Source organism: Mastacembelus armatus, chromosome 2, assembly GCF_900324485.2.
Source record: "Mastacembelus armatus chromosome 2, fMasArm1.2, whole genome shotgun sequence".
Lineage (NCBI taxonomy): Eukaryota > Metazoa > Chordata > Actinopteri > Synbranchiformes > Mastacembelidae > Mastacembelus > Mastacembelus armatus.
In genome coordinates this window covers 10979091-11000510 of record NC_046634.1, presented here as the reverse complement: position 1 = coordinate 11000510, position 21420 = coordinate 10979091, and the positions used below count along the sequence as shown (strand labels likewise).

Sequence of the window (21420 nt, the reverse complement as noted above, 5' to 3'; positions counted from 1 at the left end):
GGAGGAGTCCAGGAAGGGGACGAGATTTTCAGAACTTCAAAATCCTCATTACAATAGTAAAAGTATTAACATCATCACACAGGCAGCAATAATCCTGTAAAGGAACCAACACCCTTAAACAATATGTGCTCTTCAACTTTTCATCCGTCTTCGTGTTTATTGGACAATAAATAAATTGGTGAGGGAAACCAACAGGATGCTGAATACAAAACCACACGAAACAGTAACAAACAACCTCCCAGAGCAGAACCAACAATACTGACACATAACAGTAACTGCTCTGTATCTACACCAGACTGCCATTAGAAAGGAACAGTTGTGTCTGTGCTCATAAATAAAAAAGACATCTATTTACAGTTTACAGGTAACACACACAGTACTGTTCACAGAGGATGTCACTTTCAAAGTCCAAATGTCATGTTTGCTAAATTACAACATTTACATGTGTCTTTCAGTTCGGGGTAAACCTGTTCTTTTAGGAACACTGCTGCTGCTGAAGAACACGACTCCTCTTCAAACTTCACTGGACTTGAGACTTTCCTGGTGGCATCGAATTGTGTCATGACCTGGTTTTAACTCTTGTGCCCTTCCCGCCGACCTTCCCCTGCTCTTTCTTCAAGTCTCTCCGGATAGCACCTCCACCAACTTTCATGCCCAAGTCCCTGATGTGGACTCTGACATTTCCTAAGTTCCTTTGCCGTGTAGTGTCCAGCTTTGTGGACTTACCTCCTCTTTGGGTATCACAGGAAGCAGCTCCTCTTTTGGTAGCTGTGCTGGTGCCTCCAAACCTCTTTGTTCCCTGCCGTTCCCACGTGTTAGCGTCCACCTTAGCATCTGGTTTTGTAGGGCTGGTGATTGCAGCATTCTTACTGCGCAGTCGTGGTTCCCAAATGCTACCATCAACTGAAGAACCTGGATCTGTAGACACTACACCTGTCTTACTCCCTTGATTTTGTAGTTTCCACACATTAGCATCCCCTGCACCATCTGAATTTGTAGGGTTAGGACTTCCATTGTTCTTATTTTGGGATAGCTGTTCTGACCAGGTAGCGCCCACCTTGGTGTCAGAATTTACTGCATTTCTGTTTGGTAGTTGCTGAGGTTCCCACATGCTAGTACTCACTGCCATGTTGGACCTGACGGCAGTGATCCCCTCGGTTTTACTTCCATGCAGGTGTTCCCAAACGCTAGAGTCCATTTTAGCTTCTGGATTAACAGAGCTAGGTATCCCAGAGGTCCTACTTTCTGCTTCAAGTGGTTCCCACATGCCAGAGTCCTGTTTAGAGGTAGGATTAATGATCCCATTAGTCGTACTACGTTGTCGTTCCCACATCTTAGAGTCCAGACGACCAAAAGTAGCAATGCCAGAATTCTTACTCTGTGGTCTTTGCGGTTCCCACATCCTAGTATTTATTGTGATATTTGGCCTGGCCTGAGAAGGAGCTCCAGCATTTTTGGTTCCTTGCTGCTGTGGTTCCCACATGCTACCATCTAATTTTGCTTCAGTTTTAGCTCCTGGGGTAGAACATCCCACATTTCTAAGTGCTTGGCATTGTCCAGACTCCACTTTAGCTCCAGCTTCTGCTTCCCCTTGTTGTTGTGGTGGTAGTAATGGTGGGAAATGTTGTGGCGGACTCAGTGATGGTGGTGGGGATGGTGTAGGAGGTGGAGAAGCTTCCAGAGAGTCCCAGCGACTGTCCACGAATTCCAGGGAAGAGCCAAGCATCCCAGCCAGCTCAGGAGTGGCCTCTACCAACTCCAGAGGGTCCTTGACGTCTGGCCTGAAGGAGGCCAGCTCCTGCTCATCTGGACCTGTCAGGAGCTGCGACAGGAACGCCTGCCGGTAGAATTCATCTTCAGGGATGGACTGCACATTGAGCTGCGGGAAGAGGCGCCGAAAAGATCGAGATGTCATCCGAAGGCGGCTGAGGACATCAGCAAGGAGCAGCCAGTTCCTGGGACTGGAGGAAAGACAGAACACCAGAAATGAGAGAAATGAGAGGGTTTTTGCATTTTTGAAACTACAACAAAAGTTCTATGAATCTGACAATTTGTGCGTCAGAGGTATTTATACTCATTTAGACTCGTATTGATCAGACTCATTGGAACGTTCTTAAAGAACTTTAATCCACAGTCACTGTTGCTGTGAGCAAAGAAGATGGTGGAGCAGTGGAAAAAGTGACAGCCCTTCTCAGTCTCTGGATGGGGTTTGGGCTCAGTAAAACCCAGACGAGTGCGAGTGTCAGTTCGCAGTGGCTTTGTATCCAAGAGCAGCCATTAATGCAACATCAGACATGAGAGAAATGAAGGTGAGAGAGAGGAGATGAGAGCGACAGGGAGGAAGACAAAGTGGAAGCCAATTAGTCGCATCGTCAAGGCGATGCAATCCTCGTTAACGACCTCTCCGTCTGTCCTGCCTTTACCCCCCCCCTTTTTTTCCATTTTCTCTCTCTCCGTTTTCCCTCACATTACCCTTCATTCACTCTCTCCCTCTTCTCTTTTCGAAGCTGCTTTCCACCTTAATTGGAGTCTGAGTGTGAACGGGAGGGAGATGTGTTAGAACAACACTGAGATCAATGTGTGAGAGACAAAAAGTGAGTGTGAATAAGAAAAGAGGTCCCTTCTCCTTTGGTCTGCTTTATTTAGCCCAACAGTGTTTGGCCCCATTTCATTTCAGCCCTACTTCCTTCAGGGTCAGAACCTTTAGGCCTGTTTTAATTTAAGTCCTGGTTCATTTAGTCATTAGTCCTTTTTGTCCTACCAGTTTTCATTAGACCCAAAATATACCAGTACCAGTACCAGTTCTGGTTGTTCACCTGGTTCCTACAGTCCACATCCCTAAACTGCATCCCATCTTCCGAGGTCCTTATATCACCTGAGCACCCAGGTGTCTCTGGGACAGCAACACCTGGACATGGCGCCTTTTAGACTCACCCCTGGGACAGCGACACCTGAATGTTGTAGCAGGGCAGCAGAGGTCGGTCAGACAGCTCAAACTCAAACACCTCCCTCCTGGCACGCTGATCCACGTCCTCATCCTCACCTTCATCCTCCCCTTCCTCCTCCGGCCCAGGTGGGTCTGCAAGAACGTCGTACACTCCTCCCTCTCTGGACGGCTCTGGGTGGACAGAAACAATCATTAACTCCTTAGTCCTGATCCTTCCTGCACTAGCTTTATGTCTCAGTCCTGGGTTTCTTAGTGTTTGTGTTTAATTCTACTTCCTTTCTTTTAGTCCTGCTTCATGCTGGTTATTCTGTTCACAGCTTGTTTGAGACTATAGTTCCTGGCTGGAATGATTTGTCTCCGTTATAGTGAATTAGATGCGGTTACTCTTTACTGTTACTTCCTTTAGTCCTAGTAGGGTTAGCAGGTTCTTTAGTCTGAATTTTAGACCAAACTATTTCTGATTCCAGTTTTATCCTGATTATTCCACCACTTTTAATCCAGATTCATAGTGACATGTCTTGTCTTGGTCGATTTTATCATTTTGCAGCTTTCCATCCTTCTCCCCTGATAAATTTGTCCATGCATGACTGTGTGTTAACTAACCGCACACTGAGCTGCCGTAAAACTCCCAGTAGATTCCTGGATCACCCTCCGACCTTCCCTGGAGATCAGAGAGATAGTCTGCAGAGAGAGACAGAGACAGTTAAAGTGAGTTCACAACACAGCTGGTGTTCTTTCCTCTCAGACTCAGTCCTGATGTTCCCACAGCGTGAACAGACCAAACCAGATGTTCTCAGATCAGATCTGGGCCACCTGCATATGTGATCCCTAGATCTGATTCCTGTCAGATGTGTGAGTGTGTGAGCTCCGTAAGAACAGTCAGATCAGAATCCATGTGGTCATTTTAACGTCTCCCTCCTCTGCACATGTCGTCATCGTTCAGTGTGGGAAACATCAACATGGAGGAGGGGGGGCAGTGGAGAGACCAGGACACTTCACATTGGTTGGACAGGAGAAGCTCCTGATGGAGCCAAACCGGAAGGAACATATGGGAACCCAGCAGCTTTGGAGGAAACTGTGCACAAATGATGTTGTTGTTCTTCACATGTCAGTTCAGTCTGTGCATGGGGGCAGTTTAGGAGCTCAGGGGGGTTCACACCTGGTCCATGTCCCTGACTGACATGGGTCAAACAGCAGGTCTGATGGAAACAGCAGGACGGTTCTGTGGACTCAGCCTTAGTGGCTTCTATGGCCAATCAAAGAGGCGACTAATCGGAGAGGATGATGGCAGTGAGATCAAAACAAAACAGCCACACACAGAGTCAAAGACGGGAAGAAGATGATGAGTGTTTGTGTTCAGACGGCTCGTCGCTGTGGCGCTTGGTGCTGAGTGGATGGATGCTGGCAGGAGTGTGTGTGTGTGTGTGTGAGAGTGTGTGTGTGTGAGAGTGTGTGAGTGTGTGAGTGTGTGTGGGGCGGTAAGCTGTTCTGGGATTCAGCAGCCAAGCCTCATTAAACCCCTCTGGAGAGAGAGAGGGAAGAAGACAGAACAAATACAGGCAGGGAATGGTAATCAGACCGGCTGGCGAGCACACACACTCAGGCTGCAGCGCTTTCCTCTCTTCTGCTTCCTTCTCATTGACGCCACCGCTTCTCACTACGTAACGCTCTGTTTTACTGCTCCCATATTTCCAGGTTATTTTCTGGAAACTTTCCTCATCATTTCCTGTAAGTTAACAGGTATTTAGCTCTAATTCCCAGTTTTGCAAGACACAATCTGGTACAAAATATAAAGGAAGTGGAGCTTAAGTGGAGACAAAAATTCTTAATTGGGGTTTTTCCTGACCTTGGACTGCAGCAGATTATAGATCTGCTTGGTATTCCATGAATATTCATTCCGCTGCTGTTTTTCTACTGACTGACCTGGTAAAAATTTGCTGAAGGCTGGAAAAGAGATTTTTCTTTAAATACGTTGGCACTTCTTTCCTTACAAACTAGACCTCCCGTCTCCAAACCTCATCACAGCTGAACTTTGAAGATCTGCAGCTAACACACATCGATCCGCTCATCCTTCCAGTCCTACCCTCCAGGAAGGTTTCCATGGCAGCACTGTGGGTCATGTTGATTGGTCCTCGCCCGGAGTAGGTGGTGAGGGTGGGGTCGGCACCGCATGCCAGCAGGAAGCGCACCACCTCCATGTGGTCGTTCTCCACGGCGTCGTGCAGCGGCCTGATGGAAAACAGAAATACATTATGGATAAACATATTTATCCACAGCTTGGGCTGTTGCTTTGATGGCCAGATAAAACATAGACATTTAAAGATGTGACCTCAGAACCGATCACTGCCACAACAATGAAAGCACCATGATAATAAACATCAACTGGAAGAATCATAACCTTAAAAATCATTTTAGTTGCAGCTTCAAGCATAATAAGAAAAAGAAGCTTAATATCAATAATCTGTTTGTGTGTACTAATCAAAGTGTCTGTATATTATTACTGATATAAAAGATACACCAATATGCAGATGACAGCTCTCTATACCAGACAGAAATATATTACAGATAATAAAAAAAACAAACATGCAGTCACATCAACAGTTAGAAACTATAGGATTAATTACCACAGCAGCACATAAACACACCCAGGACTCGTACCTGGTTCCGTCCTGAGCGTTGCAGTTTACGTCGGCTCCGTGCTCCACCAGGTGGCGAACGATTCCCAGCCAGCCACGGGCGCAGGCCTCGTGCAGGGCGCAGTAACCCGCATTGTCTCTGTGGTTCACATCACAGATTTGCTTCTCCAGACAGTACAGCACCACCTCCTGGACACAAAGACACGTGCACAGCCAATAAGACCAGAGCCTCCACATTCTGGAACAACAAACTATTGTAGTTCAGTCCAGCCTGAGGTATTTGTACTTTACAGGAATATTTCCATGTTGTGCTACTTCATCCTTGGACTTCACTACATGTCAGAGCCAAACCTTGTATCTTTTCCTGCTCTACATTTATCTGATAACTTTAGTTCCTTTTCATGCTGATACTTCAGGACTTTTACTGCTGTAACATTTGGAACGCAGGACTTTTACTTGTATACTTTTATAAAGTACTATGTAGAGTACTGTGTACTTCTAACACTGAATGTCTGCTGTGGTGTATTTGGACTATTTAATAAGTCAAGAAGCAAAATCCCACAAAAATAAAAGCACAAGTCGCATCATTGTATTTACAGCTGTGTAACAAAACACCAAGAAGAAAATAACAAGTACCAGTAAAACCACAGTTCCACCTTAAGGAAAGGAGACAAGGAGTCGAAGGCCTCTTGGAAATATAATGAAACCGCCACCCTCTCCTCTTCTTCTGCTCTCGAAATGATTGCACCTCGAAAAAAAACGTGTGTATGTGTGTGCGCAGTGATGGATGACGGCTTCATTTGCAAACTGAGCTCGTTAGCTTCACCGCCGCACCTCAACGAGAACGAGAGAGAGAGAGCGGCAGGGTGACACTTGTGAGCCCTGACAAGAGCTGTCACACTGTGCATGAAATATTCAGAGACTCAGACACACACACACAGACACACACACACACAGTTTCCTGCGGCTGAATGATTTTCAAACGTCGACTGAATTTCAATTAAGGACATCTGTGCAGAGTCGAAGGTGCAGTGTTCCTGTCAGAGTCCACCTGACGATACCTGGCTGTAGGACCGCCAACATGAGGGGGACACACCGGGTCAGTTGTCCTGGGCTCTGGGTCAGAGGAGGGCCTGAAATGTCCCACTAAGTTTGAAATAATCTGCTGGAATAACTGGTCGAAACCTGATATAGCAGCCGACGAGCTGTGAGTCACATAAAAGCCTGTTATTTTTTTCCTTCTAATTTCCTTGACAGTGGTCAAAAACTATTTTACTTTCCCTCCCTATGAAGCAAGAAATGGTTTGGTCCGTCACTGCTTTGACATCAAGTTCAACTCTAGTCAACATCTAGTCGGCGGCTGAAGAGTCCGACTCTGCTGTGACTCCGCACTGACGTAAGTTTTCATGTGTCTATGAATCATAAAACCAGAGGGGCAAGCGAGTGGCGACACGAGAGAGAGAGAGACAGACGAGTGTGTTTCATCTGGAAACGAAGGGTCAAAGTTCATGGAAAGCAAGCGGAGGAGTCGTCGACTCAGAACAATGAAGAAGAAAAGGAGGAGGACGTTCGGCTTCATCTACACGTCGACTTTAGACAAACCAAAGCACAAATGAAACTCTTTTCAACTCAGCTGGTCAGCGTCATTTTCTCAGTCCTAACTGTCAAAGCTGCAGCTGTGACACAGTAAAGCCTGAATCCCATCAGTCATATCACTTGACTTAATATTTAATATTCGTAGAAATCCACTCAGATCTGACCTGTTCAGTATAGAAAACACAATCCATGAAAAATTCAACAAGACTGCAGTTACAGCCTGCTCATACTGAGGAGGGGTCTCTGACTTACAGGCTGATTCTGATTCATACATTTCACCTCCCAGTCCGCGCTGCACTGACAACTTTCTCTAACGACGTGTTTCACTGCAGCAACAGGGGAAATATCACAGTATCACAGTCCTGCATTCAACATGTTACTGCAGTAAAAGTATCTACAGGAATCAGCTTTTAGTCCAGTAGAAGTCAACCTGAATGCCTGGCCCCGCCCCCTTTCATCTGCCCCCACACCTGTGTATGTTTGTGTCTCATCACCTCATATCCCAGGCGGGCGGCGCGCTGCAGCAGCGTCTCTCCAGCGTTTTTGTTCACTATGAGCCGGCGGACCTCCGGCGGGACAGGCCGGGTGGAGTGTGTGTGCTGAGGAGAGGCAGGCGGGTCCGAGACCTGTGTGTGTGTGTGTGTGTGAAAAAACAAAAGACAGGCAGAGATTTAAAGCGATTAGCATGCACTGGAGGATTGGTCCTATTAGCCACAAAGCAATTAAACACAGGGAGAAAAACAGGCGCTCAGCCGCTCTCAGCCTTCATCTATCACTGTCAGATGGTTTTACTTAAACACAGACTGTCTGCCAAACACACACACACTCCGAAGACACAGAAAGCACTCCAGAGTAGTGGGAGCAGAGGTGGTGACAGCGCTATTTTCAACCGAGCCTGGAAAACAAGGACTGAGAGTGTGTGTGTGTGTGTTTAAAGCCCGGGGCTGATGACAGAAAGCTCAAGAGACAGTGGGGAAGAAGACGAGGAGGAGGAGGGTGGAGGATGTGTCTTAAAGTCTCCCACCTGTTTTCTTGCTGTTTTTTTTTCCTGATGTTCTTCCTCAACAATGTTGCTGCAATTTTTGAATGTGATAAAAGAAAGAATAGCTTGTGTCACATTGTGGAGATCCACAGGGCTCCATTTCAGGTCCTCTTCTATTCCCCCTTTGATTCACTCCCACTGACCTGCTTGTATCTGCACCGTGATCTCAGCAGTGGGGGCGGGGCATCTTCCAGTCCTTTCTGTGACTTCCCAAAACCGACAATCCAACAAGCTCAGTCCATTTAAGCACTGAGCTCACTCCTGTCTGTGACGGCAGGTTCTTCACTCCACCGGTGACTGTTGCCGTCTGGACCAGCAGAAAAACCTTCTGCCTTCAGACTTGGTCACACAACACAAAGTCCAGTTCCAGCTTGAAAGCATCCTCACATTTTCGGCCACTTTTCTAACTCCATGTCTTGGTTGCAGGTAGATGTCTAGGACCGTGATGTCCACAAAGTCTGATTAACCAGACTAACCAAGTCAGGGTTTTGCTGATGGAGTTTGGGCATCTTCCTGTACAAGACCATGAGGAAGACCTGCAATAAGATGACTGGGATGATGTTTCTGGTCTTGGAGGGTCTCAGGAACTCCAAGGCTAAGTAGTAGAACGTTACGTTTTTAACCTGTTACTGCAAATTGGGCAAGGTCAACCAGATGTTAGCCTATTCAACCAATCAGGTTCAACTTACACCAGGAACAGATCTGGTACTGATACTAGTAGCACTGCTCCTTTATACAGCTGGTCAGGGTTAGATTTTTATTATTTCTGTCCCTAAAATATTTTATTGAAACTGATGTAATCAAAAAAAAGTATTTTATGTTTTTCTTAATTGAAAATGAAACAAACTTAATTGTCCTGTATTTTTTCCACGAGGACAAATGTGCATCGCTGAGCTGCTGACGCCACGGCAACAGTCTCCGCCATTTAGCAGCCAGACGGCGTGTGCGTGTTAATGTGTGTCACAGTGTGCGTGATGTGTGCGCGCCTGTCAAACGAAGCCGCCACGCTTCAACAAACAGGATGCGAGCTTTGCCCTGGAGGTGTGTGTGCTCTGCTGTGTGTGTGTTTTCTAGTGCAGTCAAACAAGGAGGAGGGTCGAGCGCCGTGTGTGTGTGTGTGTGTGTGTCCTCGTTGCCCGGAGGAAATCTCCAGCGCAGCAGCAGCTGTCAAAACGGCACAAGCCGCTGCCACGCACACACACAAACACGCACACACACACGCACCTCCTCCTCATTTGACTGCACTAGAAAACGCTCACAAACACAAACAAACACACACGCACACACACACACACACACACACACACGGAGAATATTTTTCTCGCTCCCTGGCCTCCAATCACTCCGTCCCTCGTTCTCTTGCTCTCTTCACTTGAATCTACAGCGAATTGAATGATACACACAGAACACACACGCACACACACGTGCACGCGCACACACTGTAAATGCACACACGTCCCCGCTGAGTTTTCCCAGTGAGCTCCAATCAGGACGATAATTGCAGCGATTAACCGGGACGAAGGAACAGGGGGAGGAGACGCCGAATTAAAATCAGAAAATTCAAGAAGAGGAAAAGTCCTCAAGTCTGTTTCGTGACGCGAATGTGTATTTCTTCACCTGTGAACCAGCTGCTGTGTGTTTGTGTCAAAGCTCCGTTATTTTTCAGGGGTGACCCAAATGTGTCGTAAACCCAAGGGCGGCCGTGACACCGAGTCCGGTCTCGACCTCGAGTCCTGTAAAACTCGGCCTTGTAGATAGCTGACTCGGCCTGACTCCATCTGGACTCCTCTCGGGTCCTGTGGCTGCTTTGACTCATGTCGGCCTGGACTCTGCCTCGGTTGCCTGGACTGTGTTTACTTCCAGTTTCCATTTCAAGCAAATCACATTTTAAAGAAAACAGACAAAATGAAAATCAAGCGCTCCTCACTCACCGTCTCTCCACTTTTTTCCGCCTCATCGTCACTTCCGCCTGCGTCTTGCTCCGCCTCCCCTCCCGTGTGCTTCGTCTTGCAGGGACGCTTACCCTTCGGCTTGCCGAGGTCGTCGCCATGGCAGCGTGAGAACTGGAGGTCAGGTGAGGAGGAGGGAGGAGGTAAAGACGGGAGGCAAGAGGAGACCCTGCGGCTCTCCCTCAGCTTCAGATGCTTGTCCTGGAGGCGGGAGGAGGTGACGGATGCAGGGGTGGGTAGCTGGGGGGTGGAGCTGCACGGAGAGGAGGGCGGGGCCATGTGTAAACCTGAAAGACAAGAAGACATCAGTATCCATCACATTCAGGCCAAAACATTAAGTTCAGTAGGTGCATCAGTGCATCATGTGATGTTAGCATGGCGGACAAAATGATCACACAGCCACAGCCCTCCCCTGATAAACACCATCACAGAGGATGTCAGTAAACAGAGAGTTATGAGATTTTTTTCCACCAGCTGCTGTTTGCAGTGAACCCATGGGTGCACAGACAACTGTCCCTGGATCAGTGTGACCCTGAAGGAAACTTAAAAACAGCAGGATTCTGAATGAGGTTCTGCAGCCTCTGTTCCCTCTGGTTTCTCAGTGGGTTTATGGAGCTTCATTGTGGAGGGACAAACGAGATATTGACTCCACTCACCCGCTGATTTTCAAAAGCTAAACAACGTTATTTGTGTAAACAGTCTCACATCAGGTTCTGTTGTCAGAATCACGACTGTGCACAAGTCAGAAAGAAATTTACTTCTGTGAAACTGCATCTGAACTAACGGTGCAGCCTTCACCCCCTCATCCTCATCCTCCTCCTCCTCCTCTTTCTTTTCTCCACAAGTGCGTCTGTGCACGTATGTGCACGACTTTCCTCCTTGCCAACAAATGAGCCACTGTCTGTCCTTCAGCGGGGGATGAGTTAGATAAGAGACGGAGAGAGAGAGAGGGAGGAACAAAGAAGCACAGAGCCTCCTCGCATGAGTGGAGCGGGCGAGCGAGGCAGCAGAGAGTGGGGGAGGGGACGAGAGAGAGAGAGTTGTGTGTTTTCCACCGCAGGCGCCTGCAGGAATCACACACACAAAACCAGAGATGTGTGTGTGTGTACATGTACACACTCATCCATGTGCATGTAACACACTAACACACACTTGTCAACACACAGAGCCAGAGGTTGTCCGAGAGCCAATGGGGAGTCACACCGTTTCCACCTGCTGAATTATTTATCAGCACGCACACATGCACGCACACATGCACACACCAACACGTGTCGTACACGTACTCGTTCACTATGACCAGGATTAACATACACCACAAAAGCTGTGAAGCAACTTTACAATCATTTATTTACTGGACACACACACACACACACACACACACACACCTGCACACATTAAGTGTGTGTGTGTCCCTCTGGGTGTGTCGCACAAAAACAGCTTCTTCTCTAATCGCCACGTTTGTAGGTTTGCACATGACATCATCACTACCTGGGCTCTTGGCGACGCCCCCTCTCAATCAAACGGTGCGGGCGGTTTTACAGGTGCAGCCTGAAAAAGCAGAGCTCGAACTTCAACCCTGCAGGTTTGGTCTGAAACGTTAACGAGCAGGTGCAGTCTGGACCTTGATGACAGGGGCGCAGGGCGCCGTCTAACACGACCCCCAGGTGTTCGGCTGCCAGAGACGTGGTGACTGAAGGCCATGGCGTCCGATTCCCATCATTCCCACCCTTTTTTCTCTGTCGGGTTTTTAAAGTGCTGGAACATCAGGCTTGGTCTTAGCTGGATCTGTTTAGTCTGAGCTAAAATGAATTTGACTGAATGTGTGGAGAAGAAGAAGAAGAAGAAGGAGAAGGAGAAGAAGAAGAAGGAGAAGAGGCTGCGAACACATTCCCTCTGCATTACTGTGTGAGACAGCTCCATCTGGGAGACGTTAGCCGGCGGTTAGCACGCCACGGGGCCACGGCAGGTTCATACGCGTGCACATAAACACACATGCACACACAGTTGTCATGCACTATGCTCAGAGGGAGAGCTGGGGGTGGAGGAGACAGAGGCGGAGACATGAAGGGAGAGAGTTCATCAGCTGTAAAAACATTTCCTGCCTTCAGAATAAAAGCCTTCCTAAAAAACTGGATTGAGCTTAATAGAAAATTCAGCACAAAGTTTTGAATCAGCTGTGGCTGTGACTATTTACAACAATAAAAGCATTAAAAAGTTTGTTGCTCCCACCTCTCAGGACGTCCCTCTTCACAAATCCAGGCTCAAACCAGCCTCCGTTGACCTCCGACCTCCCCCTGATGGCCGGGACCTCCATCCTGAACTTCCTGTCAACCCCAGCCGACCTGCTGGGCGGCAGCCATTGGCTAAGCTCCCCAGGGAGGCGGGGCTTGTTGAGCCTGAGGCCGTTGAGTTTGATGCAGACTTTGAGCTTCTTCACGTCGTCTGTGCAACAAACAACAAATTCTATTTATATATGTAACGATCAAATCAATAAACCAATCACAAATGACCGTGCTGGTTAGGACGTCAGAGCAGAAACTTTGGGGACTCTCACCCTGTGCCGTCCTGGATTTCGGCCCCTGTTCCTCCCTCCCCCTCTTCAGCCGGCCACTGCTAATGCTGCTCTGGTGAAAAGGCTCCAGACTGAAGCTGCGCCGCGGGTGGATTGCCGGGGGGCTCGAACCTGCGGCTGCTGCCGTGGAGGTGGGGATGGAGGCGTTTCCCCGGAACAGGCCTCTGGCTGTGGGAACAAACCTCTGCTGCAGAGGTTCTGGCTGTGAGACAAAACTCCTCTCCTTCTCTGGAGAGAGCTCTTCCCTCTCTCGGAGGGGGGGGGGGTTGTCGGAGTGGCGGCAAAGCGGTGGGACAGGCAGGTGGTTCTGAGGGCAAGATATCTGGGAACCTGAACACACAGAGACAAACAGCAGGTGAGACCCAGCAGAGAGTTAGTGTCCCTGCTGCAGAGGAAACAACCAGAGCTGAACAGCTGTTTGTGTGTGTGTGTGTGTGTGGGTGTGTGTGTGTGTGTGTGAGAGCTCGGCTGATGGCGAGAACACGGAGGTCAAAGGTGTGACAGACGCACGCACACACACACACACACACACACAGGGACAAAAGAGGCAACGACTTCAAGCTCAAAGAAATGAAGCGTGTGCATGTGAGTGTGCACGTCAGGCAGCAGAAATCCTCTTACCTCCCAGCGCCTCAGCAGCAGCTACAGAGGGAGTTCCTCCTCCTCCTCCTCCCTCTTTCTTCCTCCCCTCCTCCTCCTCCTCCTCCCTCTCTTGGTCTGCCAGCTCCTCCCCTCCCGTCTCTACCGCTGCTGCTGCTTCTTCTTCTCCTTCCTCCTCTCCTCCTCTTCCTCCCTCTTTCTCCCTCAGCTCCAGCTCAGACAAACGCAGCACAGCTCGCTGAGGAGAAACAAGCACGTCGGTTACTCATCGGGTCTGGAAGAGTCAAGTCTCTGACATCCGGCTGTAAAAACCTTTTCCTGCAGCCTGAGCTGCATCGTCACAGACTCGGGTTTATGGTGGTGTGAAAAAGTCTTGGCCCCCTTCCTGATTTCTTAAATTTTTGCATGTTCGTCACTTTAATGTTTCAGATCAAACAAATTTAAATATTAGTCCAAGATAACATAGTAAACAAAATCCAAAACTACCCTTAATAATAAAAACCTTCATTTAAAAACCGCATGATGTGTTTACTTGTGTTATCTTGGACTAATATTTAAATTTGTTTGATGAAATCAGGAAGAGGGACACCACTTTCTCACGCCACTGTATCTTTTAACTCACACATGAAAGATAAATATCGTGTTTCTTATTTCTGATAAAGAACGAGACAAAGTCATGCACAAAGTGAAGAACGTGGTCACAGACGTCACAGCCAGTTTAGACAGACGGGGATTTACAGAATAAGAGTCCACATGCTAAACTCACTGACATGTTTTGTCTCCTCCTTTCCTTTCCTCTCTCCTTTCCTTTCCTTTCCTTTCCTCTTCCCTCATCTTTAGATGTGAGCAGACCAAAACGTTTGTCTGTCCAGCTGTTTCTAACTAGTCTGAACTAGGAAACTCTCCTGATTCCTGATTTCACTCTCTGCTCATCATCACCGTTTCTGGTTTCCCAGTGAGCCCAGTGTCTTGTGTCTGCTGGTAACCCCCGGTAACCAGCACTAAGTGTTCCCCGGACGCTCTGTGATAGGCCAGTATTTCTCGCTGACCTCGCAGTGCCCCGACCACAAACTCATTTAAAAAATTAATGGCCTGTGAAACGATCGACACATCCATCCGACAGCCAGAACCCCCCCCCCCTCCAAGGACTGACCGAGCTAACGGCCTTCCAGAGGGAACGGCACTGCTCCGAACATTTACTTTACTAGACACAGTTAAGGTCCTGCATTCACACTTTATTTACCTCCTCTGTTCCAAGTAAAAGTACTGCATACACGTTACTGCAGTAAAAGTCCAAAGACAGGAAGAGCTCTCCAAAAACAGGAAGTTTCAGCAGTTGCCCAGTAAAAAACTGACTGGTTTAAGATTCTCTGAATTTAAGTAGAACTGGGCTCTTACCTGCAGTGCTCGCTGCTCTCTGCCCAGCTTGCTGGAGTCGCCATGAAGCTCCGTGGTCACACGTTCAAACCTGACGCCCACGTAGGTGGATGAGTTGGTGATCCGGTTGGTGAGGCTGGAGTTCTGGCTGTTGCAGCAACTGGGCCCCACTTCCTCATCTGCCAGAGGATCTATCCTGTCTTCATTTCTGTCTCCGCAGCTGCTGGTAGAGGTGAGGGCAGAGGCCTCACTGGGGGGACTGGGACTTTCACACAGAATTTCTCTGTTGTCTGGCAGTTCTGTGGTCACACCTGCAGGCTTCCTGTTAAAGCTTCCTTTGGTAGGGTTGCTGAGGTGCTGAGAGCTTGGTCCCCGTGGAAAACTGTTTCCATATGTGGGGACACTGAGGCTGTTGTTTACACAAGGTTGGGTACCTCCAACCTCCTGGCCCTTACACAGACTATTTCCACAATCTAGAGAACTAAAACTGTTCTTTATGTTTGCAGCTCCTGGACTGGCCTTTCTAGACACTGAATATGTGGTATCCTGGTTTTCACAGTTTGTGTCCTGAGGACTGATTCTCCTGCTGTTTGGGGCAGCAGGGTTTCTATTTCCATGTGTTGGACAATTGACAATTCTGGGTCCACAAGCTGAAGCTCTCTGAGCCAGATTTCTGCAACATGGACCTACAACAAAATTGCTGCTGATATCACATGGGCTGTTCCGTCTTGGCTTGATGCTACCACACAATGGTGCCATGGTGTTCCAGACTCCTCCAACTGGACCAATGGGATTTAAATTCCTTGTTGTGGCCTGGGGACTAAAGTCTTTGTGTGGTGGTTCCCTACTGCGAAAACCTGGACTGTCTGACTTGCAGTGGACCCCATAATGTGGACTCTTTGGGCTGGTGACTGTACATCCCATGCTGCTGTTAGAATTGGAACATTCACTGGAACCATTTTCTTTGCTGACAGGATGCACTGAGTTGCCATTTCTGGAAGGGCTTTGCTCTGGATCAAGAGTTTTATAGGTGGAGTTCTCAGACTTAGCTTTGTTACTTGTGCCGTTTCCAACAACACCCCCACAATGGACAGTCCTCATCAAGTCCCCAGCACCACTAAAGGATCCAGTTTTAGGATTTTTTGAAAATTGCTGCTGACAGGTTCGGGCGCAGCGCATTGTCTCCTCTTCAGGGATGTCTGGAACTGGACTAACTGGTGCCTCCTCTTCTGGGATAACCTCTGGAATCTGGTCTCTGTTCTGAACAGGTGGAGAAGAGTCCTGATTAGAAGCGTGGGGATGTCTCTGCTCTACAGCCTGGCTGGGAGGGACGGCTTTTGGAAGCCATGGATCTCTCTCTGGGATGTGGTTACAGCCACTACTGCCATGCTTGGAGAAATCTTCTGTTCTGGTAGAGAAGGAGCTTTGCTTGTTGGTGGACAAATCTTCATCCGTCTCATCAGCCACCAGGTCAATACAAACTACATCATCTCTGGCAGAAGTGAGGATTTTACCTGAAGCCTTGATAGTCTGGCTTGTGTTCTGGTCTCTCTTAGTCTTGCAAGAGCTGTCAGCATCGACCCTCTCCTGGTTCTTGCACAGTTGTGCATTGCAGGGCTCATCCTGGGATGTGGACTTGTTCTCAAGTTGATCTTTGGCATCAAAACCTGGGTGGGACAACATGGGTGCTGCGGGTGTCTCCTGGGAACTGGGATATGGGTGAACTCCATATGGGGCCGTTTGTTTTGGTGCTATGTGAGGTGGGTAAAAGCTACTGCTGCCAAACAAGACTGGTTTGGGGTACACAGATCCTTTGCCTGGTATGTTCAGACGTTGCAGGGACATATTCTCTGCAACTGAGTATGGAATGTAGCGATTTGTGTAACCTAAGCCAGGAGGGAGGTAGGAGTCACCAAAGATTTGGCTGGAAGCATTTCCATTTTCGATGCGATGAGGTTTACTCTCCTGAGTGTCTGGCTTAGCAGGAGTAACGCTCTGTGTACGAGTTTCACCTTTGCTGTTCGGAGGGCCTTCAGCTTTGGATCTGGACGAAGGGGATGATGCAGAAAGTCTTCCCCTTGAGGCAGGACTAGAAATACTGTTCACCTCTACCTTTGTGGAGCCAGGTGAATTCTGAGGCTGTGGTTGATGAGCAACACTGTCTACACTCTTGCTTTTCTTAATCTGAGAGCCTCTGAACTGGTCAGAACTGGAGGGACCAGGTGCCATCCAAAGGGAGGTATTCACTATTTCTGAAGTACCTGGAGTCTTTCTTGACTTGCTAACAGGAGGTGGTAGACCCTCTTTTAGATGCTTGTCCTGATTGGCTAACAACCCAAAACGAGATGGTGGTAAATACCCCAACTTGGCCAGGGCCTCTATCTTGGACGATAAGCCATTTGACAATCCTTCCAATTCTTTGGCAGACAGATCCAAAGGTTTTTCTCCAGGGTTTTTGGCAGGTCTTTGAGGTACAGCTCTGTCCACTGATATCTCTGCAGATGACGTCTCTGTACTACAGCAGTCTGAGCTGGTATCTTTGGTTTTGCTGCTGCCTGAGTGAATGGGAGAGCAGCGCTTTGAGCTCAGGCTGCTCATGTAGGGGCGAGACACTGAAAGTGCAGTTGAGGATGAGGAGGTGGTTCTGTAAAGAGGCATGTCTGTAGTGGTGTTGCTGAGGGGCTGCGGTGGGAGAACTGAGGATGTGGGATGAGAAACTGGGGGTGACTCTAAGACAGCTGTGCTAGCTGTACTTTTTACAGGGGCACTGTTACTTTCACCACCACTAAGATTGTTCTTGGTGGAAGCGGGCTGACTAGACTTTGCACCACTGCTTCCATGCTGTCTCTCAGTGTGGTGGACAGCTTGAGGTTGGGGCTCCTGCTGGATCTGTGGACTGGTACTGAAGGCAGAAGGTTCCTGATGTACCTGGGGACCAAGGCCCTGCAAGGTCTTGTCTTGGCAGAGGGTCAGGGTTGAAAGGACAGCAGGAGCTGGAGGGGCAGTAGGGATCCTGACTGGAGGGCCCAGTGTGGAGGAGATATTGGTTGGGGCATAAAGAGGCAGGTAGAAAAGTCTGTCCTCCCCAGCAGTGCTGCTTCTGGTCCCAGCAGCACACAGAGATTGATATGCCAACTGCTGGTGGATGAAGGGGGATGACTGGGACAGGAAGGAGGCCTTGTATGCCATGTCCAGGAAGGGGTACATTGTTGCATCAGCATAAGGGCTGATCCAGGGCAATCTCAGGAAGCTGCCAGCACTATTCAGGCCCAGTTCTGGCTGCTTGTCACTGGGTAAAACTCGGCGGTCCAGCCCTAGGCCATCACCTCCTGCGGTGGGGACGACCAGTGGTTTCTGCAGCCCTGGTGGTGGATTTTTATAAAGCCCAACATATCCATTTGTGGATTTCTGGCCATCCAGCAGTGTTAGGTCTGGTTTGTACAGGAGGTCGTAGCCGAGGGAGAGAGAAGTGCCTGGCTCCTGGGGCTTTTCAGCCGAGAGAGGATGGACACCAGGATAGAAGACTCCTCCATGACGGCGGAGGGTTTCCCCCACCAGAGCACTGCGGTCTATACTGAGGGCAGCTAGTGGGTTCATCTTGTAATCTGCACTGGCATCCCCCTGCAACACAGAGAGCAGGTTCACAGTAAGTAGTGAGCAGACTGGGGGATAAAGCAGAGACTGTAAACCATGTACTGAGCGAAAAGACCCATCACCACCAGAAACATAACAGTTACTGGACAACAATAGGGGTCTACGACACAGACCAATAAGCTAAACCAGGTTCTAGGTCATTGGTGCTGTCAGTCTGGACAAGAACACGATCTGGACCCAAGAACACACACACTGAATCACCAACCAACCAGTTTTAACACATTTAAATGGACGTTTGCAGATAAAATCCCCAAAAATTCATAAAAATCTGAAAAACTGCAATGAAGGATTTTTTTTAAATCAGAAATTACACTGAATCCCAAACAACCCAAAGTTTCTCTGACTGTCAGCTGGATCCTGAATTAAGTCGCACTGGTTTGTAGAGTAAAATGAGACTCACATGGTCAAAATCAACCTTCAGCAGGAACAAAAGGAGAACCTGCACTGCAGGACATGAAGCCTGGGATTTCTTGTTTCCTTTCATGGGAAAACAACAGAGCAGCTTTTATTTTTCGTATTCCTGAACGACATGAGCCGCCTGCAGCTCCACATGTCCAGGAAACAGGGCGAGATGAAAAAAAGAGGGAAAGCATGAGGTAAACAAAGAGAGGGCGAGAGACAAAGGGAGAGCATGGTAGTGAGAGAGGGAGAAATATAAAATGAAAAACAGCCTAATTGAATTTCCTGTCACACGGCAACGTGAACCATCTCTGATTGGCCAAAAGCCACGGGGCTATTAGGAAATTACTGCAGGGTGGTCGCCTGTGACAGGATGCCTCACTCGCTCTGGTTTTCAGGGAACCAAAACAATAAATAAATAAAAAACAAAATGTGACAACACACGGGAATGTGGACTGAAAAAGTCTTTAAATAAATTTCCTGGGGGACGTTGTGCTTTAAGAAAGTCCACCATGTCATTTCTGACGTTTTTTAAGCTCATGCTAAATGTATGCAATCATCTAAACAAATAACGTGCTTAAAACAACACTGGAGACAAATGTGAACTCGACCTTTAACCTTGGAGTGAGCCTGTGGTCTGCTGATTCCTGCCTCGGGACACAGCTCAGCCCACCATGTCTGAGAACGGAAAGAGAAACCACATGAGTCTACAAACAGAGGTCTCAGTCCGATTCACAAATGGGTTACAAGGACATTTCCACTGGGTCCTACTGGAAACCAGAACAGGCAGTTTTAGGTCCTCTTCAGTCAGCCAAAGGCCTCACGAGTGACACTAGACTGGATCTAGTGTTGTTTCCCACCAAACAAAAACAACTGGAGTTTCAAATCCTTTAAGATTATATTTTTTGAAGAAGCCAAAGGTCACAGCAGTGACGATTTATTTTTAACCATAAAGCAGCTGCTGGTTTCAGGCGTCACTAATGGTTTTGTCTTTGACTTTTGTTTTCAAACCGAACACGACGTTCTTCTCCACACTCCTAAAAATAATAGTTTGCTGCTGCAGCCCCTGCTCCTCTTTCACTGAGCTCTCAGTCAAAATTACATTTGGCAGTTTAGAAACTGAGCTGCACGATTAGCTGGTCTACAATTTGAAGAAAAGCCAGTGGAGTCTGGTGTGTGTTGTGATACATTCTCACTCACAGCGGACTTTATCTCGGGCCCGGAGGACAGATGAGGCACGCTGCCCCGTTTCCTGAGGAACACATAATCCAGAGTACAGAGAAGGTATCGGCTCAGCAACTGACGGCTGTGAGGCAGCAGGCCTCATCTCTGCTCAGGGACAGATGTGCGTGTGGGGCCGTGCACATCCATCAAACACACAGCTGGATCCGCTCGCTGGGAGTCTTATTGGCAGAACTAGAACCAGATCTCTGGAACCGAGTTTGCGCAGAAACAATAAATCAGCATGTGTGTGTTACTAAGACAGCTCATCCTGGGGAGAACAAGGATTTTTCATAGTCCAGTTCTAAGTCTGGGTAAATAAAAACTGGGTCGTGTGTTTGAGTTTTAGAACCAGAACCCGTGTCCACAGTCTAAACTACCTGCTGCTCATCTAAAAAAAAAAAAAAAACCCACACTGCGTCAACGAATCTTTGACTCTGTGAATCAAAGTCTGCACAGATTCAAAAATCACCACACAGGGACACAAAACCATGACATATTTAAAACCACAGCACACTCAAACCCAACACAGCGACAACACAGACTAAAAACCACCACATCCTGTTCTGTCTTCTACAGAGCTTCTATGGGAGACAAAAACCAGGACTAAAAGCCAGACTCTGTCCAGTTGCAATATGGGAAAGGTAGGATCAGTTTTTCCTGTTCAAACGCAGGATCCCGTTTCCTGTAACTCAACAAACTCCAGTTCCCCCAGTGGTCTGGTCTGCAACACAGCAACAGTTTCACTGATCGATAAACGTATCAATAATCAATCAATACCAGCAGCTGGTCTGCTGAGACCTGTTACTGAGACTCTGTGGGTACCTGGGACCATTACAGGTGTATGGATAAATACCATCCCATAACTCGAGCAGAAACACTGCACAGCCTGCAAACAAAACCGCTGCTGGGACTCTGGTTCTACAGATGGTTCTACATGAAGTTCTGCAGGAAGTTCTGCAGGCGGTTCTACAGGAGGGAACCTTCCCACAGGTGAGAGCAGGAAGTTTCCGTCATTTCACAAACTTCAATCTCACCTGTGACTCTTCTGTGGTGGCAGATCCGGCTTGTCCCTGGTTCCCTTTGTTCGGTCCTTATTTAAAATCCATCGGGATCAAACTGATCGAGACTCCTCGTGTCAATCAAATCCATCTTCATTGATTTGCCGCGTGCACACACGCGCACTCAGGTGGACTCGCTCGCGGAAAAACGCCAAATTAAATAGAAACGAAGGAGCTCGTGAATTATCGTTGGTGCGAGGGCTGCGACGTGATGGGCACGCTCACGCGCACACAGGCACGTGCACGCACGCACAGGTCAAAAACACAGCGTCCTCGGCCGCGCAGAACTCCGCGGGAAAAACTGCAAAGCTGAAGCGAACGCGGCGCGGACGCACACACCTGCGCACGCACGCACGCGCGCCGTCG

The 21420-nt window shown here is 48.3% G+C and overlaps 1 protein-coding gene across 3 annotated transcripts; it reads right to left on the bottom strand.

Annotated features, from left to right (window-relative positions):
- Nucleotides 1-128: 128 nt before the first annotated feature.
- On the bottom strand, nucleotides 129-21054 carry LOC113127069 (BCL-6 corepressor-like). Of its 3 annotated transcripts, XM_026301276.1 has the most exons (13): nucleotides 21031-21054; nucleotides 19391-19450; nucleotides 14741-18340; nucleotides 13364-13580; nucleotides 12725-13072; nucleotides 12400-12612; nucleotides 10153-10457; nucleotides 7674-7805; nucleotides 5606-5772; nucleotides 5031-5176; nucleotides 3551-3628; nucleotides 2935-3118; nucleotides 129-1961 (listed from the first exon to the last, which is right to left on the bottom strand). In XM_026301276.1, the coding sequence occupies exons 3-13, from the start codon at nucleotides 18314-18316 to the stop codon at nucleotides 560-562; spliced, it is 6768 nt and encodes a 2255-aa protein (XP_026157061.1). In that variant the 5' UTR covers nucleotides 18317-18340; nucleotides 19391-19450; nucleotides 21031-21054; the 3' UTR covers nucleotides 129-559. The 3 variants fall into 3 exon arrangements, with proteins under 3 accessions (XP_026157061.1, XP_026157060.1, XP_026157062.1); XM_026301275.1 differs by lacking the exon at nucleotides 21031-21054 and having other exon boundaries at nucleotides 19384-19450; XM_026301277.1 differs by lacking the exons at nucleotides 7674-7805; nucleotides 21031-21054 and having other exon boundaries at nucleotides 19384-19450.
- Nucleotides 21055-21420: the final 366 nt, after the last annotated feature.

Coding starts and splice junctions, on each gene's coding strand:
- LOC113127069 (XM_026301276.1), bottom strand. CDS start 18,316: ATGAACCCACTAGCTGCCCTCAGTATAGACCGCAGTGCTCTGGTGGGG. Junction 7,806..10,152: donor CGGAAAAAAGTGGAGAGACG/GTGAGTGAGGAG, acceptor ACACACACACAG/GTCTCGGACCCGCCTGCCTC. Junction 3,629..5,030: donor CATGGAAACCTTCCTGGAGG/GTAGGACTGGAA, acceptor CTCTCTCTGCAG/ACTATCTCTCTGATCTCCAG.